A 20843-nucleotide genomic window follows, 5' to 3' on the forward strand; every position below is an offset into this window, starting at 1 on the left:
ACAGTGCTCAGCCAGGTTGGAAAATCAAGGGCCTAGATTTTCAGATACACTCCCAAATCCTACTCATATTTTTTGTTTTAAATCTATTTCTTTCTCCTCAGGCTATAGCCAAAGACAAAACAGGAATCTCCTTATTTTCTCAAGTCTTTATATTCACAGAATAAGTATTGAATAACCTCTTGCATTGTTTACCAAACATTTGTTTCATTTGACAAATGAAGACACAAACTCAGAGATGTTAAGTACCTTGTTCAAGGTTACACAGTCCACTAATGGAGCACCAGGGCTAGAAGGCTGGCTGTTTTAGCCTCTGTGGTCAGCTGACCATTCCTTTTCCCCCTTCTCCCCAGCTTTACATCCAAGCGTAAGAAGAATGGAGGCGTCTAGGGGCTTCCTTGAAAAATCAGACATAAATCAGGGTAAATGTAAGATATTAATCCCCATGCAATATTTTCTCTCAGAGGGAATCCTACACAGTGAAAAAGACTTATGAGACATATCAACCAAAGACCATGTGTAGACCTTTGGGTCCAGTTTGAACAAAATGTAAAAATGTTTTGAAATTATTGATAATGACTAAATCCAAGTGATGGGCACATAGGGCTTATTATGCTATTCTTTCCACCTATTCATATGTATATATATATATATATATATATATATATATATATATATATACACACACACACACACATATATATATACACATATATATACACACATATATATATATATTTAAATTTCTCACTATAAAACTTTTTTTTAAAAGAATTATTTCTCTCAAGGGCTGACTTACAGTTTTATGGGTTATTTGACTTACCTATATAATAATATGCTTATCAGTGAGGTCCATAACTTGATAGAATGTTGATAGCTTTATGTCACTCTGGAAGAAAATGCTTCAGCCTTCTGCCATGACTGCTGTGAAGCAGGAGATAAATGCCAACCGTTAAAGCAGAAACTATGTTTCTCTAACAATTGGAATCTCTTTCAAAGTAGCTAGATACTTCTATAACCTGTTGTACTGTGAGGGGCCCAAAACAGGTAGACTATTAAAATAATAAACGTGGTTTAATAAGTCATGGCAATTATGAAAGAACAATCACACATATCACAAGGGTTTTTATAAGTCAGAGTATGTTTGGGGAATTGTTCATCGCCTCAAAGTGGAAGAACACCCATCCAGATCCGGCAAAGAGGTAACCTTCTAGTTAGGGTTTCAAGCTTAGCACCAATTTCCAAGTGCGCCCAGGAAGCTGTGGAGCTCAGACTTTGAGGCTAAGCACTCTGCCTTTCTCCTTCATCCTGGCCCACCACCTCCGTTCAGAATCTACAAAGAGCTGTGGAATCTTGAAGGGCAGCATCTAGTAACGTTCATTACAATTTCAGGGATAACAGCTTCTGAGTTAAATAAAAGGTGTTTAGGGTTTGTTCTTAAACAGTAATTAACTATGCTATTATTTCAATGAATATTTCAATGAAATATGCTATTTCAACATAAGAAACCACTGGAAATCTCTTTGTTTTGTGACCTAGAAGTAGACATGGAGAGTCTAAAGGGAATCAGAGGTAGATTTCTGGGAAGATAATGTTTTATGTGTTTATTTGTCTTCCAGAACTCCAAATAGTTGCGTTGGCAGGCAGGCTGCTCTATAACTGCCCCCTTCTGAAGACTCAGAGGTGTTTACAGAAACTGAAAGTCCCAGCAGTATATTTCCATGAGCTCATTACCAGTTCCGCTTATACCCTTCAGATGTTGCATGTGCAAATGAACATCCATGCAGTATAAACCCCTGCCTTGAGCTTTTGTTCTAATTACAAAGTAGCACAGGTCAGAAACGTGGTGACTATAACATCAGGGCATCTTTTTAGAATCCCTGCTTTGGTCACTATTATTCAAAGCAACTCCAATGCCATTTCTTGCCTGCCTCTTTATGCTAATCAGCCTAGCTCCCTCGGCCCCTCCTCCTTCAGCTTCCTTTAAGAACTGTTCACTTTCAGCTGTCACAGAGGGTAACTCAGACCAGGCTTGGAAATCACTGGATTTAACTCAGCAGCACTTTTTAAATTTTGTGTATCTTATTCTAGCAGTCCTCTCGAAATACTAGAGGCATTAGGTTTCGTGTCAGCAGATGGGTCAAAACATTGCCAAAACTGTAATTGGTTAGAAATAGTTACTTTGTAGGATTTTACACTGTAAAGGGGAAAGCTTCAAAGTACTTTGAAATGAAAGACGAATTAAGCTGTGCTTTTATCCAAATGAATTGGCATCTTTGTATGTAGGGGAAGTTATATTGGTCAATATTTATTTCAAGAACCATGACTAGAAAGCACTTGGAAGTTTATTAGAGAAGTAAATGTTTTACACTCAAGGACAGGATCTGCATGTACCTCTGTGGCTCTGGGTGTCTGGTGAAGACCATTTTAGGTGACTAACCAGGGGAAGGAAATGTCCTAGTGATACTGGAACCACAGCCGTATTGCCAGCACCATGTCTACTGCACAGAGAAAAGACAGCAGGCACCTGTTTAACAGTTTTTATACCTGTAAACTGAAGCTTCCAGAAGACCAGCGACAGCAAGGTGAGTCAGCCAGGCTAACGCGTTCTGTGACCTGGCCATTTGCATTCCAGGAGGAATGGTAGGCTGGGGAAGTGCCTGGGGAATCTCTGGTTGGAAGATGCTTTATAATCTTTGATTTTTTTTTTTTTTTTTAACTCTGAGAATAGACATAATAGTGATGCATAAGGGTGAGTTAACTTGGGTTCACTCCTGGTTTTTAAAGGACTATAGGAGACTGTCAAGAATGCTATTCCTTGGACTTGTCCTTCTCAGGCTTATGTGCTGAGACTTCCAGCCACTGTTGTTTTTCTAGAGTATGCTATATTTGTGTAATTCAAAACACCCATCCAGGGAAGGCTAAATCAGCTACAAGGGGAATTTGCTGAGATAAGCTTTATGTTACACTGGAACTATCTTCCCTGTCCTGCCACTAATGGCACACTTTTGGATTTAAAGTTGAAGCCTAATTTTGCCTGGATCTCTGACTCACTCATTTGTGGGAAAAATAAATATATTCTTGGCTCTTTCCCTGTTACGATGTAGGAACAGCTGGAGAAAGACAGTGAAAAGTGTCACATTTCACATGATGGGCACTCATTCAGACTAAGCTATCTACCTGGCAGCCATTTTCACCATCAGTCTTTTTTAAAATTTCAAATCCACTACCCAGCCAGCTGCATCAATTAGTGGCAGATGGCTGACATGAATAGACAAGATGATCTTTCCAACCCATTCTGGCACGGACAGCAAAGGACACTTGAAAAAAAGGCAGGGTGCTGTCACAGATGACATCATCACTCCCCAGAGGTTAAGGATTGGCCCCGGACATTTCTAACTTGCCCTTAATAACCACTGATGGATCTGTCTATGTAGGGATCTAGGCTGCAAGCTCTTTATTTACTTTTCCACAGACACGGTTTTAGATTTTAGTGGCATAGACAGAGCTGGCTAACGGGCTGAAACTCCCATTTCCAAGGTGGCACCTGTGTGCTAACGTTTGCATGAAGGTGTCAGGCCACTTTCTTGCATTAGTTCCTGGACTTCACGCTGTACAAGGCTTACCATAGTGGGGGTAGAAAATACTTTATAATAAATGGAAACAGCAAAAACTTTTGAGACCGTTTGGTATCATCAGGGCTGAAATAAGTCATTTTAAACTAACTCCTTTAGCATGTAAAGTCCTGGAATGTGCCAGAGTTTAATCATAGCACTATAAAAGTTGTGCTCTTCTGTTAGTAAACGCTAGTCCATCATAGGTTTTTGTTGGCTGTTCATTTTGTTTGAAATGTTTAAAGCTACTTCCCCACTCCAATTGCTAATGTAATATTTATTATATAAAATTTGCCAGGGGGAGCATAGAGGAGATGGTTAAAAATCACCATCCAGAGAGTGTTGTTCTTAACCCTTTAGTGCATAGTCTTCCAGCCTTTTCTTCTGTGCCCATGTACAACGTACTTTTTTGCTTGATTTTTAAACAAAATAGAGTTATTTTATATATAACATTGTATGAACTGCTTTTTAATTTAATATTTGATTATGAACAAATTTCCATGTCATCATTCATGCGCATATATTCTTCTACAACCTTATTTTAGCTATTTATTTATTCATTCATTCATTCATTCATTCATTTAAATTTATTTTTGAGAAAGAGAGAGAGCATGAGTGCATAAGCAGAGAAGGGGCAAAGAGAGAGGGAGAGAGAGAATCCCAAGAAGGCTCCACATTCAGCATGGAGACCGACACTGGGCTCGATCCCATGACCCTGAAATCATGACCTGAGCCCAAATCAAGAGTCCGGTGCTCGACCGAGTCACCCAGGTGCCCCTCTGCAGCCTTGTTTTTAGCAGTTGTATGCTCTTCCTTAAATGGATGTAGTAAAATTCCTTTAGGCAATTCTCTATGATTAGACATGTATTTTATTTCTATTTTTTCCCTTTTACAAACAACATTGTGTTTAACCTAAGCAAATGGATAAATCATTGCAGAGGTAAGATTATTTTCTTGGGATACATTCTAAGTGGTGGAATTGAGAGGTCAAAGGATATATATGTTTAAAAAAAAATTTTTTTTTTTAACGTTTATTTATTTTTGGGACAGAGAGAGACAGAGCATGAACGGGGGAGGGGCAGAGAGAGAGGGAGACACAGAATCGGAAGCAGGCTCCAGGCTCTGAGCCATCAGCCCAGAGCCTGACGTGGGGCTCGAACTCACGGACCGTGAGATCGTGACCTGAACCGAAGTCGGACGCCCAACCGACTGAGCCACCCAGGCGCCCCTTTAAGATTTTTGTTGTTGTGGGGTTTTTTTTGTTGGTTTGTTTGCTTATTTTTTGACAGTTGGCCCTCCAATCAGCAGTATAGGGGTATATTCTCAGTAATATTGGATATTATTTTTATTTTTCCCCAGTTTTCAAAGTGGAAAATACTATGCTGCTGTGGTTTTAATTTAAGGCAGGCTGTCTTAATGTTCTCTTCCTTTATTGGCCATACCCAGAGGAGACTGGAAAAATCATTATGATGACATACTTCCCAAAATACCAAGAAGACTAGAAGTCTAGTCTTTTTTTCTCAGACTGAAGTTTTGCCTAGAATATTTTGAAAGCAACCATATTCTTCCACAACTGAGTCTCAAAATATCAGTCCCCAGAAACCACAATCCATAAGGTTGTAAAGCATGTGAATGCAATTGAGAACAGCGTTCAACAGCATTGACTGCTACAAGAACTGTCATCTAGAGATCTGAATTGACAAGTGACACTGGGCAGTGTTTGCTATGCTGCTGAGTAGCATTCAGTTACTCTTCTGGAGTTTAAAAGTATTCATTGAGTATAGTGGCCTTGATTTTTTTTCCTCCAAGCTACATTGGCACCTTGCTGTTATGCAAAGTTCAGCAGAGGTCCAAGAAAGCAAAGCGATTGGTTTCAGAGAGTGAGGTCTGGCTATGGATTTGTTTATGGAGGCATTCTGAGTTTGTGGCTTTGGCCTACCCTCCCCCCCACCCCCCCAACCACACCAAAGTTCCAGCTTTTTAATATACAGACCATGATTAATTGGCATTTAACTCTTCAGAGGGCATAACCAGATTCAACACATAGGTACTTTCTAACCCTCCCTGCTATATGCTGAAGTGCTTTATGTTATAAAATTGTACTTTTTGGGTGATCATTTAGATAAAAGTCACTTATTGTTTAGCAACTATCTGAACAACGACTATGCAAAGCACTGTGCCAGACATGGTACATCAGTTGAACCAAGCCAACTAAACTATGGTTTCCAGTCCCCATAGTATTTACATTCTACAGCAGCAGATGCTAAACAGTCCAGCACAGGAATCCAGTAGGCTTCTCTCCCTACTTGTTGCTGTCTTTATAGATTCTTCTGTGATAGTTCAAATCCATTTATCTGTAACATTGATCTGAGATCACATTTATAAACATTAACTTATATGTCTACAAAGCCTCAACAAAGTTCAGTTCACATTACATGTAGACTTAACCATACTTATGTTTTATAAACCATATTTATGTTTATATGCTTTAAAATTCACAAAGTAAATTTTTAGAATGCTTTAAAAATTACACAATTCTCAATACATTATCTTATTTAATTCTTACAATAGTCAGGTCAAGGTTCTCCAGAAAAACAGAATCTCTAGGATGTGTGTGTGTGTGTGTGTGTGTATAGATAGATAGAGAGAGATCAAAATTTATTTTAAGAGATTGCCTCACACAATTAGGGAAGATGGAAAGTCCAAAATGCACTGTGTGGGCCACCAGGCTGGAGTCCCAGGCAAATTGCTGACCAACATTACAGTTGAAATCTGAAAGTGGTCTGCTGGCAGAATTCCCTCTTGCTCAGGGCAGGTCAGTCTTTTTTATATCCAGGCCTTTAGCTGAGGATGAGACCCACCAACATTCTGGAGGGCAATCTGCTTTACTCACAGTCCACCAGTTTAAATGTAAATCTCATCCAGGGGCACCTGAGTGACTCAGTTGGTGAAGTGTCCAACTTCAGCTCAGGTCACGATCTCACAGCTTGTGAGTTTGAGCCCTGCATTGGGCTCTACACTGACAACTCAGAGCCTGGAGCCTGCTTTGGATTCTGTGTCTCCCTCTCTCTCTTTGCCCCTCCCTTGCTCATGCTCATATATAGCTATCTCATAAAATCCATGATTTTTGAGATGCAATGTTTAATTTTTTTTTATTGATCCATATCAGAGAAACTTCTCTGCAGATATTCAAGATGCATTAATGGGGCGCCTGGGTGGCGCAGTCGGTTAAGCGTCCGACTTCAGCCAGGTCACGATCTCGCGGTCCGTGAGTTCGAGCCCCGCGTCAGGCTCTGGGCTGATGGCTCAGAGCCTGGAGCCTGTTTCCAATTCTGTGTCTCCCTCTCTCTCTGCCCCTCCCCCGTTCATGCTCTGTCTCTCTCTGTCCCCAAAATAAATAAACGTTGAAAAAAAATTAAAAAAAAAAAAAAAAAAAAAGATGCATTAGTGTTCCTTCTGATTTTTCTTGTTCTGACACCAACTGGGTGTACTACAATTTAATTAAATTCTGTCATTATCCAGAGTTAATGAAGACTCCAGAAGTTAGGGGCTCAGTCTCAAGAGACCGATCCACTTAAATGCTAGCTACAAATTTCAGGTGTCTCCAAGCCACCTCCATTTCTGCCTGGATGACTACAAATTTAAGGCTTCCCACAACTCTCCCAGGTTTGAAAATTTGCTAGAATGACTCACAGAACTCAAGAAAGCCCTATACTTATGATCACCATTTTATTATAAAGGATACAAATGAACAGCCAGCTGAACAGATACATAAGGCAGTGTCGGGGGTTTCTGAGCACATGGAGTCAGGGTATCCCACTCTCTCAGGACATCAGTAAGATCATCAGCCAGGAAGCTCCAGTAAGCATGGCGTCCAGAGTTTCCACATGGGATCTCGCTACATTTGCATGATTGATTAAATCAGTGACTATGATTGAACTCTGGCTTCAATCTCTCTTCCCTCTCTGGAGGTTGGAAATGGAAAGTAGGGCTAGAAGGCCCAACCCTATACAACCTTGTTCTTTTTGGTGTGGCCAGCCTCTCCCTTGAGTTTCCTCGTTAGCATGACAAAGACAAATGGCCATCAGTTAGGAAATTCAGAGGGTTTTTCAAGCTCGGTGCAAGGAATGGAGAGCTAAAACCAAATCTATTCTTTATTACATCACATTTTGGCTGTCATTTTCAGGATGAATTCTTTTCTTAATGTTAAGACAGTTTCCTGCAAGTCAAGGAACACAGATTAACGCCCTCAACCACTTATTTATTCAGTACAGTTTTTACCAAGAGCTGGGAGCTATATTAGACACCAGAAATGCAAGTTTTTCTGCCCAAGTTTATTTTCTGTCATGTGCTTTTTTGAGGAATTCAGTAATAAGAACTCAGCTAATGGTAGTTTTTCAACTTTTTGGGTGAAAGAAAAAGTGATTTGACTCCATAATATTGTGACCCTGCTGCATTAATCCTCATTCTGTGTATTTTGGCCACACTCCTCTTGAGGGTTTCAGAAGGCACTTAATTTAGCTTTGAACTTAGTAAATATAAATATAAAGGCTAAGTGGGGCATGTTTACTGTGAGACCAAATTTGCTCTGAGTCTAAACCATAAAACACAAATTATATTTAGATTGCCGCAAATGCACTATTTCCCTTGAAAATACTCTGTGAACATTTATGAATATATTTAGAACACTTAAAACATTTAAGTGCTAAGGAATGAAGATACAACCATGAGAAAGGAAACCCAGCGGTGGCAAACAATGAAATAATGCCTTTTATATGAAAAGATAATGTGAGATACGCACATTATGCTTCTCAAAATAGATTTGTATTAGCTTTCCTTCTTTGTGATTCTAAAACAGTGAAATGGCATAGACAACATGACATCTTTTGGGTGATGCATGGCTAAATAAACGAGGATCAGAGGAAGGAACCCTGCACATATTTCTGTTTTTCTTCCACCAAAAGGGAACCTCAAAGTGGCTCAAATGAGTTTTGTTCTATCTACAAAACCATTACTCACATTTAAAAAAAAATTTTTTTTTTAACGTTTATTTATTTTTGAGACAGAGAGAGACAGGGCATGAACGGGGGAAGGTCAGAGAGAGGGAGACACAGAATCTGAAACAGGCTCCAGGATCTGAGCTGTCAGCACAGAGCCCGACTCGGGGCTCGAACTCATGGACCGCGAAATCATGACCTGAGCCAAAGTCGGCCGCTTAACCGACTGAGCCACCCAGGCACCCCCCCATTACTCACATTTAAAGGCATAAATTGGTGGAAACAAATATAAACCATTTAAAAATAACTAGAAAGGAGAGAACTCATATTCTATTAGATTTGATCGTATTCAAGCTCCCACTCAGTGCAGGAATTCTTTCCACTAAGCTTTCTTAATAGATGGCACATTTATGAGGATCTGAAATATATATATATATATATATATATATATATATATATATATATAATGGTTTAAACTCCATTTTCCCACTTCACACTCATTAGGATGGCTACTATCAAAAGAAAAAAAATAGAAAATAACAAGTGTTGGCAAGAATGTGGAGAAATTAGAACTCTTATACACTGCTGGTGGGAATGGAAAATAGTGCATCTGCTGGAAAATAGTATGGAAATTCCTCAAAAACTACAAATAGAATTACCATGTGATCCCGCAATTCTACTTCTAGGTATATCCCCCAAAAAAGTGACAGCAGGGAATCAAACAGGTACTTGCACACCAATGCTCATAGTAGCATTATTTACAATAGCCAAAAGGTTAAAGCACATCTTTCCATTGACAAGTGAATAAACAAAATGTGGTATGTATATATATATATATATATACACACGAAAATATTATTCAGCCTTAAAAAGAAAGTAAATTCTGATACATGCTACACCATGGATGAATCTTGAGGACATTATGCTAAATGAAACAAGCAAGTCACAAAGAGATGAATACTATATGATTCCCCTCATATGAAATTGCTAGAGTAGTCATTTTCAGAGACATAGAGCAGAATGGGGGTTGCCAAGGGCTGGGAGGGGGAATAGGGAGTTATTATTTAATGGTATAGAGTTTCAGTTTTGCAAGATGAATACGTTCTAGAGATTGCACAATAGTGTGAATCAGTTAGCACTATTGAACTATGTGCTTAAAAATGATTAAGATGGTAAATTTTAATGGTATGAAAAAAAATTTTAAGCCATTACTGGCCAAAGCCATCCCTAATTATGTTTCTGAATTTGGGCTTAAAAAAACAAAAACAAAACAAACCTTCATTTTTCCTATTCCTAAAACCAAAACTAGAAGGAAATATTCTGCTCATCTCTGATTCCCAAAAGCTATTTCTTTGAAAACATTAATAAAATTAATAAGCTCCTAATTTTTACAAAAAAAGAAACAAAACATTACCAATATCAGGAATGATATAGCGTGTCATTATAGATCCTACAGCTATTAGAGTGATAATAAAGGAATATTATGAATAACACTGTGCTAGAAAGACACCAAAAAAAAAAAAAATTCAACAGCCACTCACATAAAAACTCCAAAAGGATTTAGAATAGAAAGGAACTTCTTCAACCCAAAAAGAACATTTTCAAAAAACTGACAGCTAGTATAGTGCCTTCATTGTCAATGAAAGACTTAATACTTCCCTACGAAGATTGGGAAGCAAGCAAGGATGTCCACTATAGTCACTTCTATTCAACATTATGGAATAGGACTGAAGGTCTTAGCCAATGTACTAGGTTAAGAAAAAGAAATAGGGGTGCCTGGGTGGCTCAGTTGGTTGAGCATCTGACTTCGGCTCAGGTCATGATCTCATGGTTTGTGAGTTCGAGCCCCGTGTTGGGCTCTGTGCTGACAGCTCAGAGCCTGGAGCCTGCCTCAGATTCTGTCTCCCTCTCTCTCTACCCCTCCCCCACTCATGCTTTGTCTCTGTCTCAGAAATAAATATTAAAAAAAAAAAAATTTTTTTTAAAGAAAAAGAAAAAAAATAAAAGTTTTATATTTTGGAAATAAAGAGGTAAAACTATATTCACAGATGAACGATAGCTGGTATAGGAAAAACTTTAGGAATCAATTAAAAGAAAAAAAATACTACAACTAATAAGTGAGTTACCAAGATCACAGATAACAGCATACAAAGTCAGTATACTAAAAACAACTATATTTCTATATATTAGCAAAGAATAATTGGAAGTTGAAAACTTTTAAGTATTCTTTTAGTAGTACATTTTTTATAAAAAAATAGTAAAGGAGTTATTAACAAAAGATGTGCAAGACCTGTACACTTAAAACAAACATTGTAGAGAAAAGCTAGAGAAGATTGAACTAAATACATAAATTGGAAGGTTCATTTATTAAGATATTAACCCTCCCCAAATTGATCTAGAGAGTCAAGGCCATCTCAATCAAAATTCCCGCAGACTCTTTCTTCATTGACAAGCGAATCTTTAATTTATAAGGAAATGCAAAGGACCTAAAATAGCTAAAATCTGGAAAAAGAAGAACAAATTTGATAACTTATGCTTTGGATTTCAACTTATAATAATCAAGATGGTATAATATTGGTATAAGCATAGAAAATTTATTATTGAAACAGAAGAGGGAGCCCAGAAATTGACTCACTCATTTTTGGCCAGTTTTTGACAAAGATATCGAGATAGTTCAAAGAAGGAAAAGATACTATTTTTTGTAATACCTCTGGAACAAATAGCCCTCATTACCCACCTCACACAAAAATTAATTTGAGATGAAATATGAAAATACAGAATCTTAATCTGTAAAACTTCTGGAGGAAAAACACGGGAAAATATTTTCATAAATTGGAACAGGTAATTTTTACAGACACAGAAAGTACTAACCATAAAAAATAGATAAACTAGACTACCAACATTAAAAATATTTGTTTTTTAAAAGATTACATTAATACAAGAAAAGAGAAACTGGGAGATGAGTGCCTGGGTGGCTCAATTGGTTAAGCCTCTGACTTTGGCTCAGGTCATGATCTCACAACTCGTGAGTTCAAGCCCCATGTAGGGCTCTGTGCTGAGAGCTCAGAGCCTGGAGCCTGCTTCAGATTCTGTGTTTCTTCTCTCTCTGCCCATCCCCCTGCTTGTGCTTTGTCTGCCCCTCTCTCAAAATAATAAATAAACATTAAAAAAAATTTTTTTAAAGAGAAACTGGGAGAAAACATTTGTGATATATAGATCGGGAAAAAAAGTTTGTAATCAGAATATGTAAAGAACTCAATATAAACAATTTGATTAAAAAATAAGCAATCTGTCAGACACTTTAGAAAAAGGACATATAAATGTCTAAGAATCACATCAAAAAATGCTCAACATAATTAGTCATCAGGGAAATGTAAATTAAAACCTCTGTCAGATATCACTTCCCATTCACTAGAATAGCTAAAATTAAGAATGCCAATGATACTGTGTTGCAGAGACTGTAGAGCAATCAGAACTCCTATTTATTGCTGTAAAGTGATACGACCACTTCGGAAAATAGTCCGGCAATTTCTTTTATCGTTAAATCTACGCCTACCCTATGATAACCGATCACATTCTTAGTTATTTTCCCAAGAGGGATGAAAAGCAAAAAGCTTAGAGAAGAATGTTCATGGCAGATTTTATACCTATGAGCTCCAACATGTGAACCACTCAAATGTACCTAAGCCCGTAAATGGATAAGCCAACTGTGGTATGTCCGTAGACTGGAATGTTATCCAGAAGTAGAAAGCAGTAAGTTGCGGTTACACATAACCACATAGATGAATCTGAAACTGTACGACATTTGGGGGGTGAGGCCAAGAGGCTGGTCTATGGGGGTGAAGGACCAAGGGCTTGGCACATGTGCAGCTCATACAGCAGTATGCTGCCGCGCACGGACTGGTAAGCTCTGGCAGTAGCATAGATTCTAACCCTTATGCTGTGTGATGGAAGGCCATCTCCTAAGGATGCTGTAGACATCTCAGATGGAAAATTCTGCTAGGGCAACTGCAAGATCCCTTTCAAAACCAAGATTCTGTGGTTTGCCCCCAATTCTTTCATTCATTTTGATGTTGTCTCCTCAACGGCGTTGTGCAAGTTCTTTGGGAACAATAAACTGGGTTTATACTGGGAACTACTCACAGCACTACATGTCACCTGTAAACAAATCATATTTTGTCATATGTCATCCTAACCCAAAAACTCCAGAGCCTGTGCTATAGCCCAGAGTTTCCTTCCTCTCATGTGGGCTCATTTAAGTACCTGGAAACGATCTGAGTGATGGCTGGCCCTTGAACTCAGTTTGTCATTCAGTTTTAAATGTGTTGCTATTCGAGTCACCAGTTGATCTGTATGTAAACCGCTCACCACATCCAAATGTCTCCCAAAAGGGGTATTTAACTCTAAAACAATAGGTAAGAAAATGCAGCAGTATCAGTGCAGACACATCAGAGCAGGTGGCCTGCTTACTGGGCTAGCAGCTTTCACTGAAATTTAAATATTTGCATGATATATGTTTCTTAAACTGCACGAAGTGTGAAAGATTGCAATGTACCACTTTTGGAACTGGGCCAATATGGCCTTGGAGAGATGATTTAGATTTTAACAAAATAAATAAGAAGTATCAAAAACTCCAAATTAAACAGAGGCTAAGCAATAGTCATTATTATAACTCACTTTTTTATTTAAACTGGGGACTCTATTCAGAATAAAGTGCTGGCTCAAAGTGCTCATTATATTAAATCATTAACTTGACTTGAAATCTTAACATGTAGGCCAGGTAAATTTCACACCTGACTTGCTTTTTAATGAAATCTATTGGTAAAGCTAGCATAATAACCAAAGGCAGGATTCAAAATACAGTAAATACTCATATCCAGTAAAAAGCTGCATTCCTTCTACCCAATGATCAGATATCTCACCCTGTGTAGATGGTCAATAACTAAGCACGAGGTCATAAGAGTGAGATCTAGATTACTGACAAGAGATGATGATAGTCGGAAGATATCTTTTGATACTAAACCAACATCAAAGAGCATGAAACATGCATCTGTGAATTGAGCCAGAAGGAGACAGAGGCTAAACTGTAACTGATGAAATGGAAACTGACCTATACACTCGAACGGGAGAGCGAAAAGATTTTTGTAAGTCTCCCGTATCACTGCAGAATGGGCTTCAGGTCCTAAAAGAACCCACAGCTAACAGAACACAAGTTCCTTTCCCTCAGCAGATGCAGAGAAACGACCAAGTCTCCAGACATGACAGCTTAGTAACTGGATTGTCCCTCTTGAGTAGGAATCTGTAATGACTGGTTTCAGTAATTGGCTCCAAATCCTTTCTTGTTCTGATAAAAGGAAGTAGTTCATAACAAGAAGGTATGTTACCATCTGGAGAAAAAAGAGTAAAGCAGGGAGACTTGATGGAAAAGGACCATTTTGGTCTAGGCCTGTCTGTGTTAAACTGTAGTTGACTTGCAGAGAAATGAAGTCACAGATAAGGATTTATGTGTATGTGTGTTTTTATAAATTGAGTGTGGGTAAGACATATACCAGAGCTACAGATTATGAGGGTCTGTTCGTTCAACAAGACCGACTTTGTCATAAGGAACTTGATGTATGAAGTATGGATTCAAGTGTGGATTAGTTTTGGTATTAGTTGCCATTTTTCTTTCTGAAAATTGAATACGCTAAAATTAATTGGTAGAGGTGATTGTTTTGATCTTAGGATGAAGCAAAGTAGATTTTGAGGGACTAGCTACAAATAAAAAGAGAAAAAAAGCATAAAGATTTAGAAAACAAATCTTCAAAAAACACCCATAATAGATGTGCCGATGTCTTTCTAATTTTGTAAACATTTCTTATATTTTAAGGTTTAAATTCACAATATTGTTATTGTCTTTAATTTTGCTCGTAGCAGGCTATTAATGTTTATTTAGTAAATCAATACTTTTTCCCCAAAAGTTCATCCAAGTGATTAATATTCCCAAATTACTGAGTGTTCGAGCTTTAAACTCCACTTAGGGCAATGGATCTTCACATACTAGAAAACTGAAAGCAGAGGAGAGAAGTGACTTACTCAAAGTTAATAGCTAATGCAAAGAGCCGGTACTATACTTCTACATTTGTTTGAGAATGTTATGAAGAAAGGGCCAGCATAATAAAAAGTATCTACAATGCATTAAAAAATTAAGACAAAATAAACTTGAGTTGTACCTTATTTAAAAATACCCACAGAAAGAGTATTTACTTGTGTAATAATCTTAGTATTAAGCAGGTAGAGAAAATGATGAGTATATGAGGGAGGGGAAGGAGAAACAGGAAGAGGGAGGAAGGGAAAACCACGGAGAAGCAAGGAACCAGGCGCTAGAGAGAAATATGCAGCCAATTGAGAGCAAAGAGGGGAGAAGAAGCAAATGAAGAAAAGCTGATTAAAAAAAAAAAAAAGGTCCAAAATGTGCTACATACATACATCGGGATATTATTCAGCCTTAGAAAGGAATGAGATTCTTCATACATGCTGCAGCATGGATGAACCTTGAAGATACGCTAAGTGAAGTAAGTCAGGTACAAAAAGACACAGATTGCATGATTCCACTTCTACAAAGTGTCCTAGGGCAGGTGGATCCACAGAGTCAGAAAGCAGAGCGTAGTTTGGTGGGAATGCAAGCTGGTGCAGCCGCTCTGGAAAACAATATGGAGGTTCCTCAAAAAACTAAAAATAGAACTACTCTACGACCCAGCAACTGCACTACAAGGCATTTATCCATGGGATGCAGGTGTGCTACATATGCACCCTCATGTTTACAGCAGCACTATCAACAATAGCCAAAGTATGGAAAGAGCCCAAATGTCCATCGATGGATGAATGGATAAAGAAGATGTGGTATATGTATACAATGGAGTATTACTCGGCAATCAAAAAGAATGAAATCTTGCCATTTGCAACTACGTGGATGGAACTGGCAGGTATTATGCTAGGTGAAATTAGTCAGTCAGAGAAAGACAAAAATCATATGACTTCACTCATATGAGGACTTTAAGAGACAAAACAGATGAACATAAGGGAAGGGAAAAAATAATATAAAAACAGGGAGGGAGACAAAACAGAAGAGACTCATAAATATGGAGAACTGAAGGTTAGTGGAGGGGTTGTGGGAGGGGGGATGGGCTAAATGGGTAAGGGGCACTAAGAAATCTACTTCTGAAATCATTGTTGCACTGTATGCTAACTAATTTGGATGTAAATTAAAAAAATAAAAAATAAAATTAAAAAAAAAAAGAAAGTAGAGTGTGGTGACACAGGCTCTGGGGAGAGAGACATGGGGAAATAGCACTTCGTGGATACAGAGTTTCAGTTTAGGATGATGGAAAAGTTCTCAAGATGGACGGTGGTGATAGTTACACATCAGTGTGAATATACGTAATGTCACTGAACCGTACATTTTAAATGGTTAAAATGGTAAAATGTTATGTATATTTTCCCACGATAAAAAAAAAAAAACTTAAAAGAAATGAATTGATTACAGGATCTCCTCTAATCCTTTCTTTTGGACTTATCACAATAGTTCACTGATCATGAAAACTTGAAGGAAAGAAAATGAATAGATTTAAAGACTTTTCTCAGTTTTCTTGAGAATTCTTCAAGTCGTATACATTTGAAAAGTGAAAGTTTTTCTCTTATAGTTTTCTTTAGCATGATGAACAAAATGTTTCTGGTAAGGCTTACAAATTGCTACCTGGCCTTGACTTCTGCCAAACTAGCTCTAAATCAATGCAATAAGGTATCTGCGGCCGGCATTGCTGTATTCCTGCTCATTTCTGTGCCCGAGGGCCAGCAGGGCATTTCAGTGACGATGAATGGCCGCCTGCCGGCTTCTGTGAATTCCCAAGAAGAGAATGAGGTCTGGGCCTTCTGGGCTTGTGAGCGCCTTGGGTGGGCGGTTCTTGCTCCTTTCTTCTGGCCTAGGCCTCCAACATCTTGTTCTCGGGGGAACAACATCCATTTAGTCTTGTGGAAACGAGAAAACAAGAAGCCTTTTTTTTCCTGCTTGCTCAAAGCCTCAGGACAAAGAGGAATAAGGAAAAGAGATTTGGAATTAGAAGAAGCTGCAATCAAACTTCTCCATCCGGCCTGTGTCCTTGGAATCTGGGAAGGAATTTAAAAATAGTGTGTTTCTTTAGTGAAGAGGAAGAGCTTAAATTTATCTGAATTCAATGTATGAAGCTATGCTTCAGCCATATTGATTTATTAATAGTCTATGTGAAGAGTGACTTCTTACTAATATGGTATTTCGTGTCAGAATCACCTCTTTAATTTTAGCAGTACAGAAATGCTAGAGAATTACTTAAAATAAAGAGATACCATTTTAAACCTGTGCATGTGCCTGGTCAATATTAATCTTCAACATGTCATAAAACCTTGACTATATTTCTGTTCCCCCTCCCTCAGCAAAATGGAGAGACCCATTTCTAACATATGGAAGCAGTTTCACACTGCAAGTTATTCCGAGGGGAAAATATGTGATTCATAAATGCTGTCAAATGAAATATGTATTTCCAAATGGTACCAAGTTGACCAAGCACATCCTACGACAGATTCCACATCTTTATTACCCCATATGCATAAATGAAAGAACAGTTTAGAGAAGGGCAAACAGCCCCTTTTAGCATCCTCCATCCGAAAGTCCCATGTTTGTTGCTGGGACACATATTCAAGTAATCAAAGATTGCAAGTAACCTTATCACAACATAGCTTTATTTATAAACAAAATAGCACCTTCAAATTATGGAGAAATGGGTATGCTCTGTCCAAAGTAAAACATTCGTCTGGGTTATTTTTGTCAGTGGCTGAATATATATATATATATATATATTGACAAGAAGATTTTAGATGGCAAGGTTCACCATGCCATTTGCCTGCCGACATTCCAAAACAAACCTCTTTGGTCAGAATACGAAGAGAAAATGGTGAGACCAAGTGAAGCATCTTACAGTGTTTACAGAGGGCAAAACCAAAGTGCAGCTAGACTGACGCAGTCTGTGGCCACATCTCAACGAGGCTTTTACAAACCATGGAAGCAGGAGAACCCTCAGAGCCCAGGCACATCACAACTTCAGAAGAGAGGAAGCTGTCAAGTGGTCATTTAACTCACAGTGGAAGCCAGGAGGGACTCTTTCTTACAGGAAAAATCTCTCCCGTGCTTTAGTCCCTAAATATTAGCTGTCTGGTCTCAGGCACATCCTGTAATTTTAGAGGCTTTCTTTTCTCAAAAGCACAAGGGTCTAATAACCTACTTTTTGGGAATCCTATAATGCAGTAAGAGTGGCAGCTTACTGAGCATTTCGTACGTGCCAGGTGTTTTACCTCCGTTACCTTGCAACTCTGTGAAGTATGTTTTATTATCTCCATCTCACAGACAGGGAAACCTGGGCTCAGAAGCATCAAATGCCCTGCCCTGGCTTATTATTAGTAAACTCAGGAGATGGAATTTGAATCCAGGTCTCTTTTCCACCAAAGCTTGGATTTTTTTAAAACCACGCATTCTGGACCTTAGTAAGCATTCATTGAGTCACCAAAAACTAATATATTTAAATCTGTCTTACAATAGGTAAAGTAGGATGGAAATGGAAGTCTTTAAATTACCCCAGTGCATAAAAGAAGCATCATGGGAGGTCACCAAGGTCCAACATTTTATACTACTTCTTAAGGTCATATTAAGTTAAACAAAAGGCAAAAGGATAAAGATTAGTTGTGACATGCATAAGCATATCATATAGTAGCTACTGTCTTTAAGAATGAAAAAAAGAAATAATTTAAAAAGTCGGGGTGCCTGGGTGGCTCAGTCGGTTGAGCATCCGACTTCGGGTCAGGGCATGATCTCGCAGTCTATGGGTTTGAGCCCCGCATCAGGCTCTGTGCTGACAGCTCCGAGCCTGGAGCCTGCTTCGGATTCTGTGTCTCCCTCTCTCTGCCCCTTCCCCGCTCATGCTCTGGCTCTCTCTTTGTCAAAAATAAATAAAATGTTAACAATTTTTTTTAATTAAAAAAAAAGAATTTAAAAAGAAATGAAAAAAGAAATTTCTTAAATTTAATAATTTAAGAAGGAAATTCCAGTTTTGACACTGGAATAATAGTAAAATTTAATGGCGTATGCTATGATACCTATTGAAAAGGTCACCACTCACCCCCAAATATAAAGCATACTATGCATGATGACCCTATCTTTTGGGGTCAATTACAGAACACTCTCAAAATTATAAAGCCATTTTTTCCCCTCACCATTGTGTTTTGATTGACAGAGTGATTTTGCCAGATGTTCTATACCACATGACTTAATTAAAATTATTTGTTTTTTAATCTGTCAACCTCTCTATTTACACAGGCATTAGTGAAGTGATTTGGGAAAATAAGAAATATTCTTCAGTTGAATTACTGCTGCTATAAATCTCCAGATTCTAAAATGCAAGTGAAATTAATTCGCTGGCTATCGCCCACTACCACACATAACTGGATTATAAATTAAGCAGCACAGTTTAGAGGTGAGGTTGGGTGAATGCATTCAACACGGAATTCTGAGGGCTTGGTCCTACCTCCTGAATGGTAGCAAGGGCCATGTTTGACACAGAGTCTGAGTCTTTTTGCTTCTTGCTCACATCAAAGACTTTTATTATCTCTATGCCTTGATTTTCCAAAGTTGGTCTGTGTATACATCTAGACCGATGTACAAACCAAGGGAGGAAAGTGTCTAGACTCTTTAGAACTTACGATGAACAGATCCCTTGAACACTATAAGTATGAGAAGGAGATGGTTCAGAAAATAGGATGGATTGGGCAAACTCTGGGTGATGATGGTTGTGTTCAGTGGGTTGAGAGAGAGTTTTCTCATCTTCTCCGATTTCCTATTATGAAATGATTCCCATTCTGAAAATGAGTGATTTCTTTATCAGCGTGGTATTGACGAGAAGAGGAGTAGCTTTCTTCTTCTGTTCTAATGTTGATTTTTTTGTCTCTAGTGTGGGCTTCTCATAAAGAATCAAAACTAGAAATGCTCGATTTCTTAGAGTTGGCAGTTTAATAACTTCATTTTCAACAAGAACTTAAAGCAGCTCAAAAAAATTAGACATTAGTTGAAAGGCTGTGTTTTTCCCTTCTACTTCATATACTGTACTTACTATAACAGTTTTATATTTATAGTACACAGAATTGGTTATTACTTCAGCAGCAATGACCAGTACTGGAATGCTTCCAGCAGGATCCATTCATTCTGTGTCTCAAGTTGAGCTAGTAGCTTTGTGAATCAGCCTGGAAACTTCCTGTGTAAACTGCCTCTATTTTCCTCTGGGGTCCTGGTTATTTTACTTCAACTCAGTTCCAAACATCTCATAAAATAGAACCAAGAGTGTTCCGTCACAGTTAATAGTGTCACTCTGTGGCCCTACCACCCCCTCTGTAAAGACATAGTTTTTTATGTGATGGTGGGTAATTTGTTATTTCATTCTTCTTGCATTTTTATTGAGCTCCTCCGTGTAGGGCTAGAAATAAGTACAGAATATCTCATGCTAGAGCTTCCCTCATAAATTGGCAGATTCCTTTTTCTTCTGGGGCTGCCACTTGCCCTTATTAAAACTGTCTTGGAGGGGTTCCTGGGTGGCTCAGTTGGTTAAGCCTCTGACATTGGCTCAGGTCATGATCTCGCGGTTCATGGGTTTGAGCCCTGCGTCTGGCTCTGTGTTGACAGCTCGGAGTCTGGAGCCTGCTTTGGATTCTGTGTCTCCCTTTCTCTCTGCTCCTTCCCTGCTTCTGCTCTCTCTTTCTCTCTCTCAAAAATAAATAAACATGAAAAAAAAAAAAAAGAAAATGTCTTGGAATATTTTAATATAATGTTGAGGTTTGTTTTTTCTTTTTACAAAAATCAAGATTATGATTCAGACCCTCTGTGTCTCTTCTTTCTGGGGTTCCATACAGAGACTAAGGTCACTTGCTATGATTTACCTATTTTTTCTACAGAAGATCTCATTTTTAGAGTTGAAACTTCAGAGGTTTCAAATTTTTGGTGAGGAATCCTAGTACCATGGCAATGTTTTTGATGTAGTTTATGCTTCCAGCCTAATTTTTTGCCTCGCAGAAATGAACATTTTAATGAACATTTAATAATCTCAAGCCAAGACATTTTCCAAAAACATTTTTTTTTTCAGGGACACCAAGGTCAGATTTCAGACATATCAAAACAGCAAAC

The 20843-nt window shown here is 38.3% G+C and overlaps 1 protein-coding gene across 2 annotated transcripts in view; it reads left to right on the forward strand.

Annotated features, from left to right (window-relative positions):
* RANBP3L (RAN binding protein 3 like) overlaps nt 1-20843 on the forward strand; it is a 289492-nt gene that overhangs the window by 240761 nt on the left and 27888 nt on the right. Inside the window, exon 1 of one of the 2 annotated variants that reach the window (XM_045440177.1) lies at nt 1854-2582. The exons of the other annotated variant lie outside the window; for it this stretch is intronic. Within the exon in view, the coding sequence (XP_045296133.1) occupies nt 2492-2582 (91 nt within the window). The 5' untranslated portion in view covers nt 1854-2491. Of the gene's footprint in view, nt 1-1853; nt 2583-20843 lie in introns of those variants that run through there. 2 annotated transcript variants of the gene reach the window in all.

This window comes from Leopardus geoffroyi, chromosome A1 (assembly GCF_018350155.1).
Source record: "Leopardus geoffroyi isolate Oge1 chromosome A1, O.geoffroyi_Oge1_pat1.0, whole genome shotgun sequence".
In the NCBI taxonomy this organism is placed as follows: Eukaryota; Metazoa; Chordata; class Mammalia; order Carnivora; family Felidae; genus Leopardus; species Leopardus geoffroyi.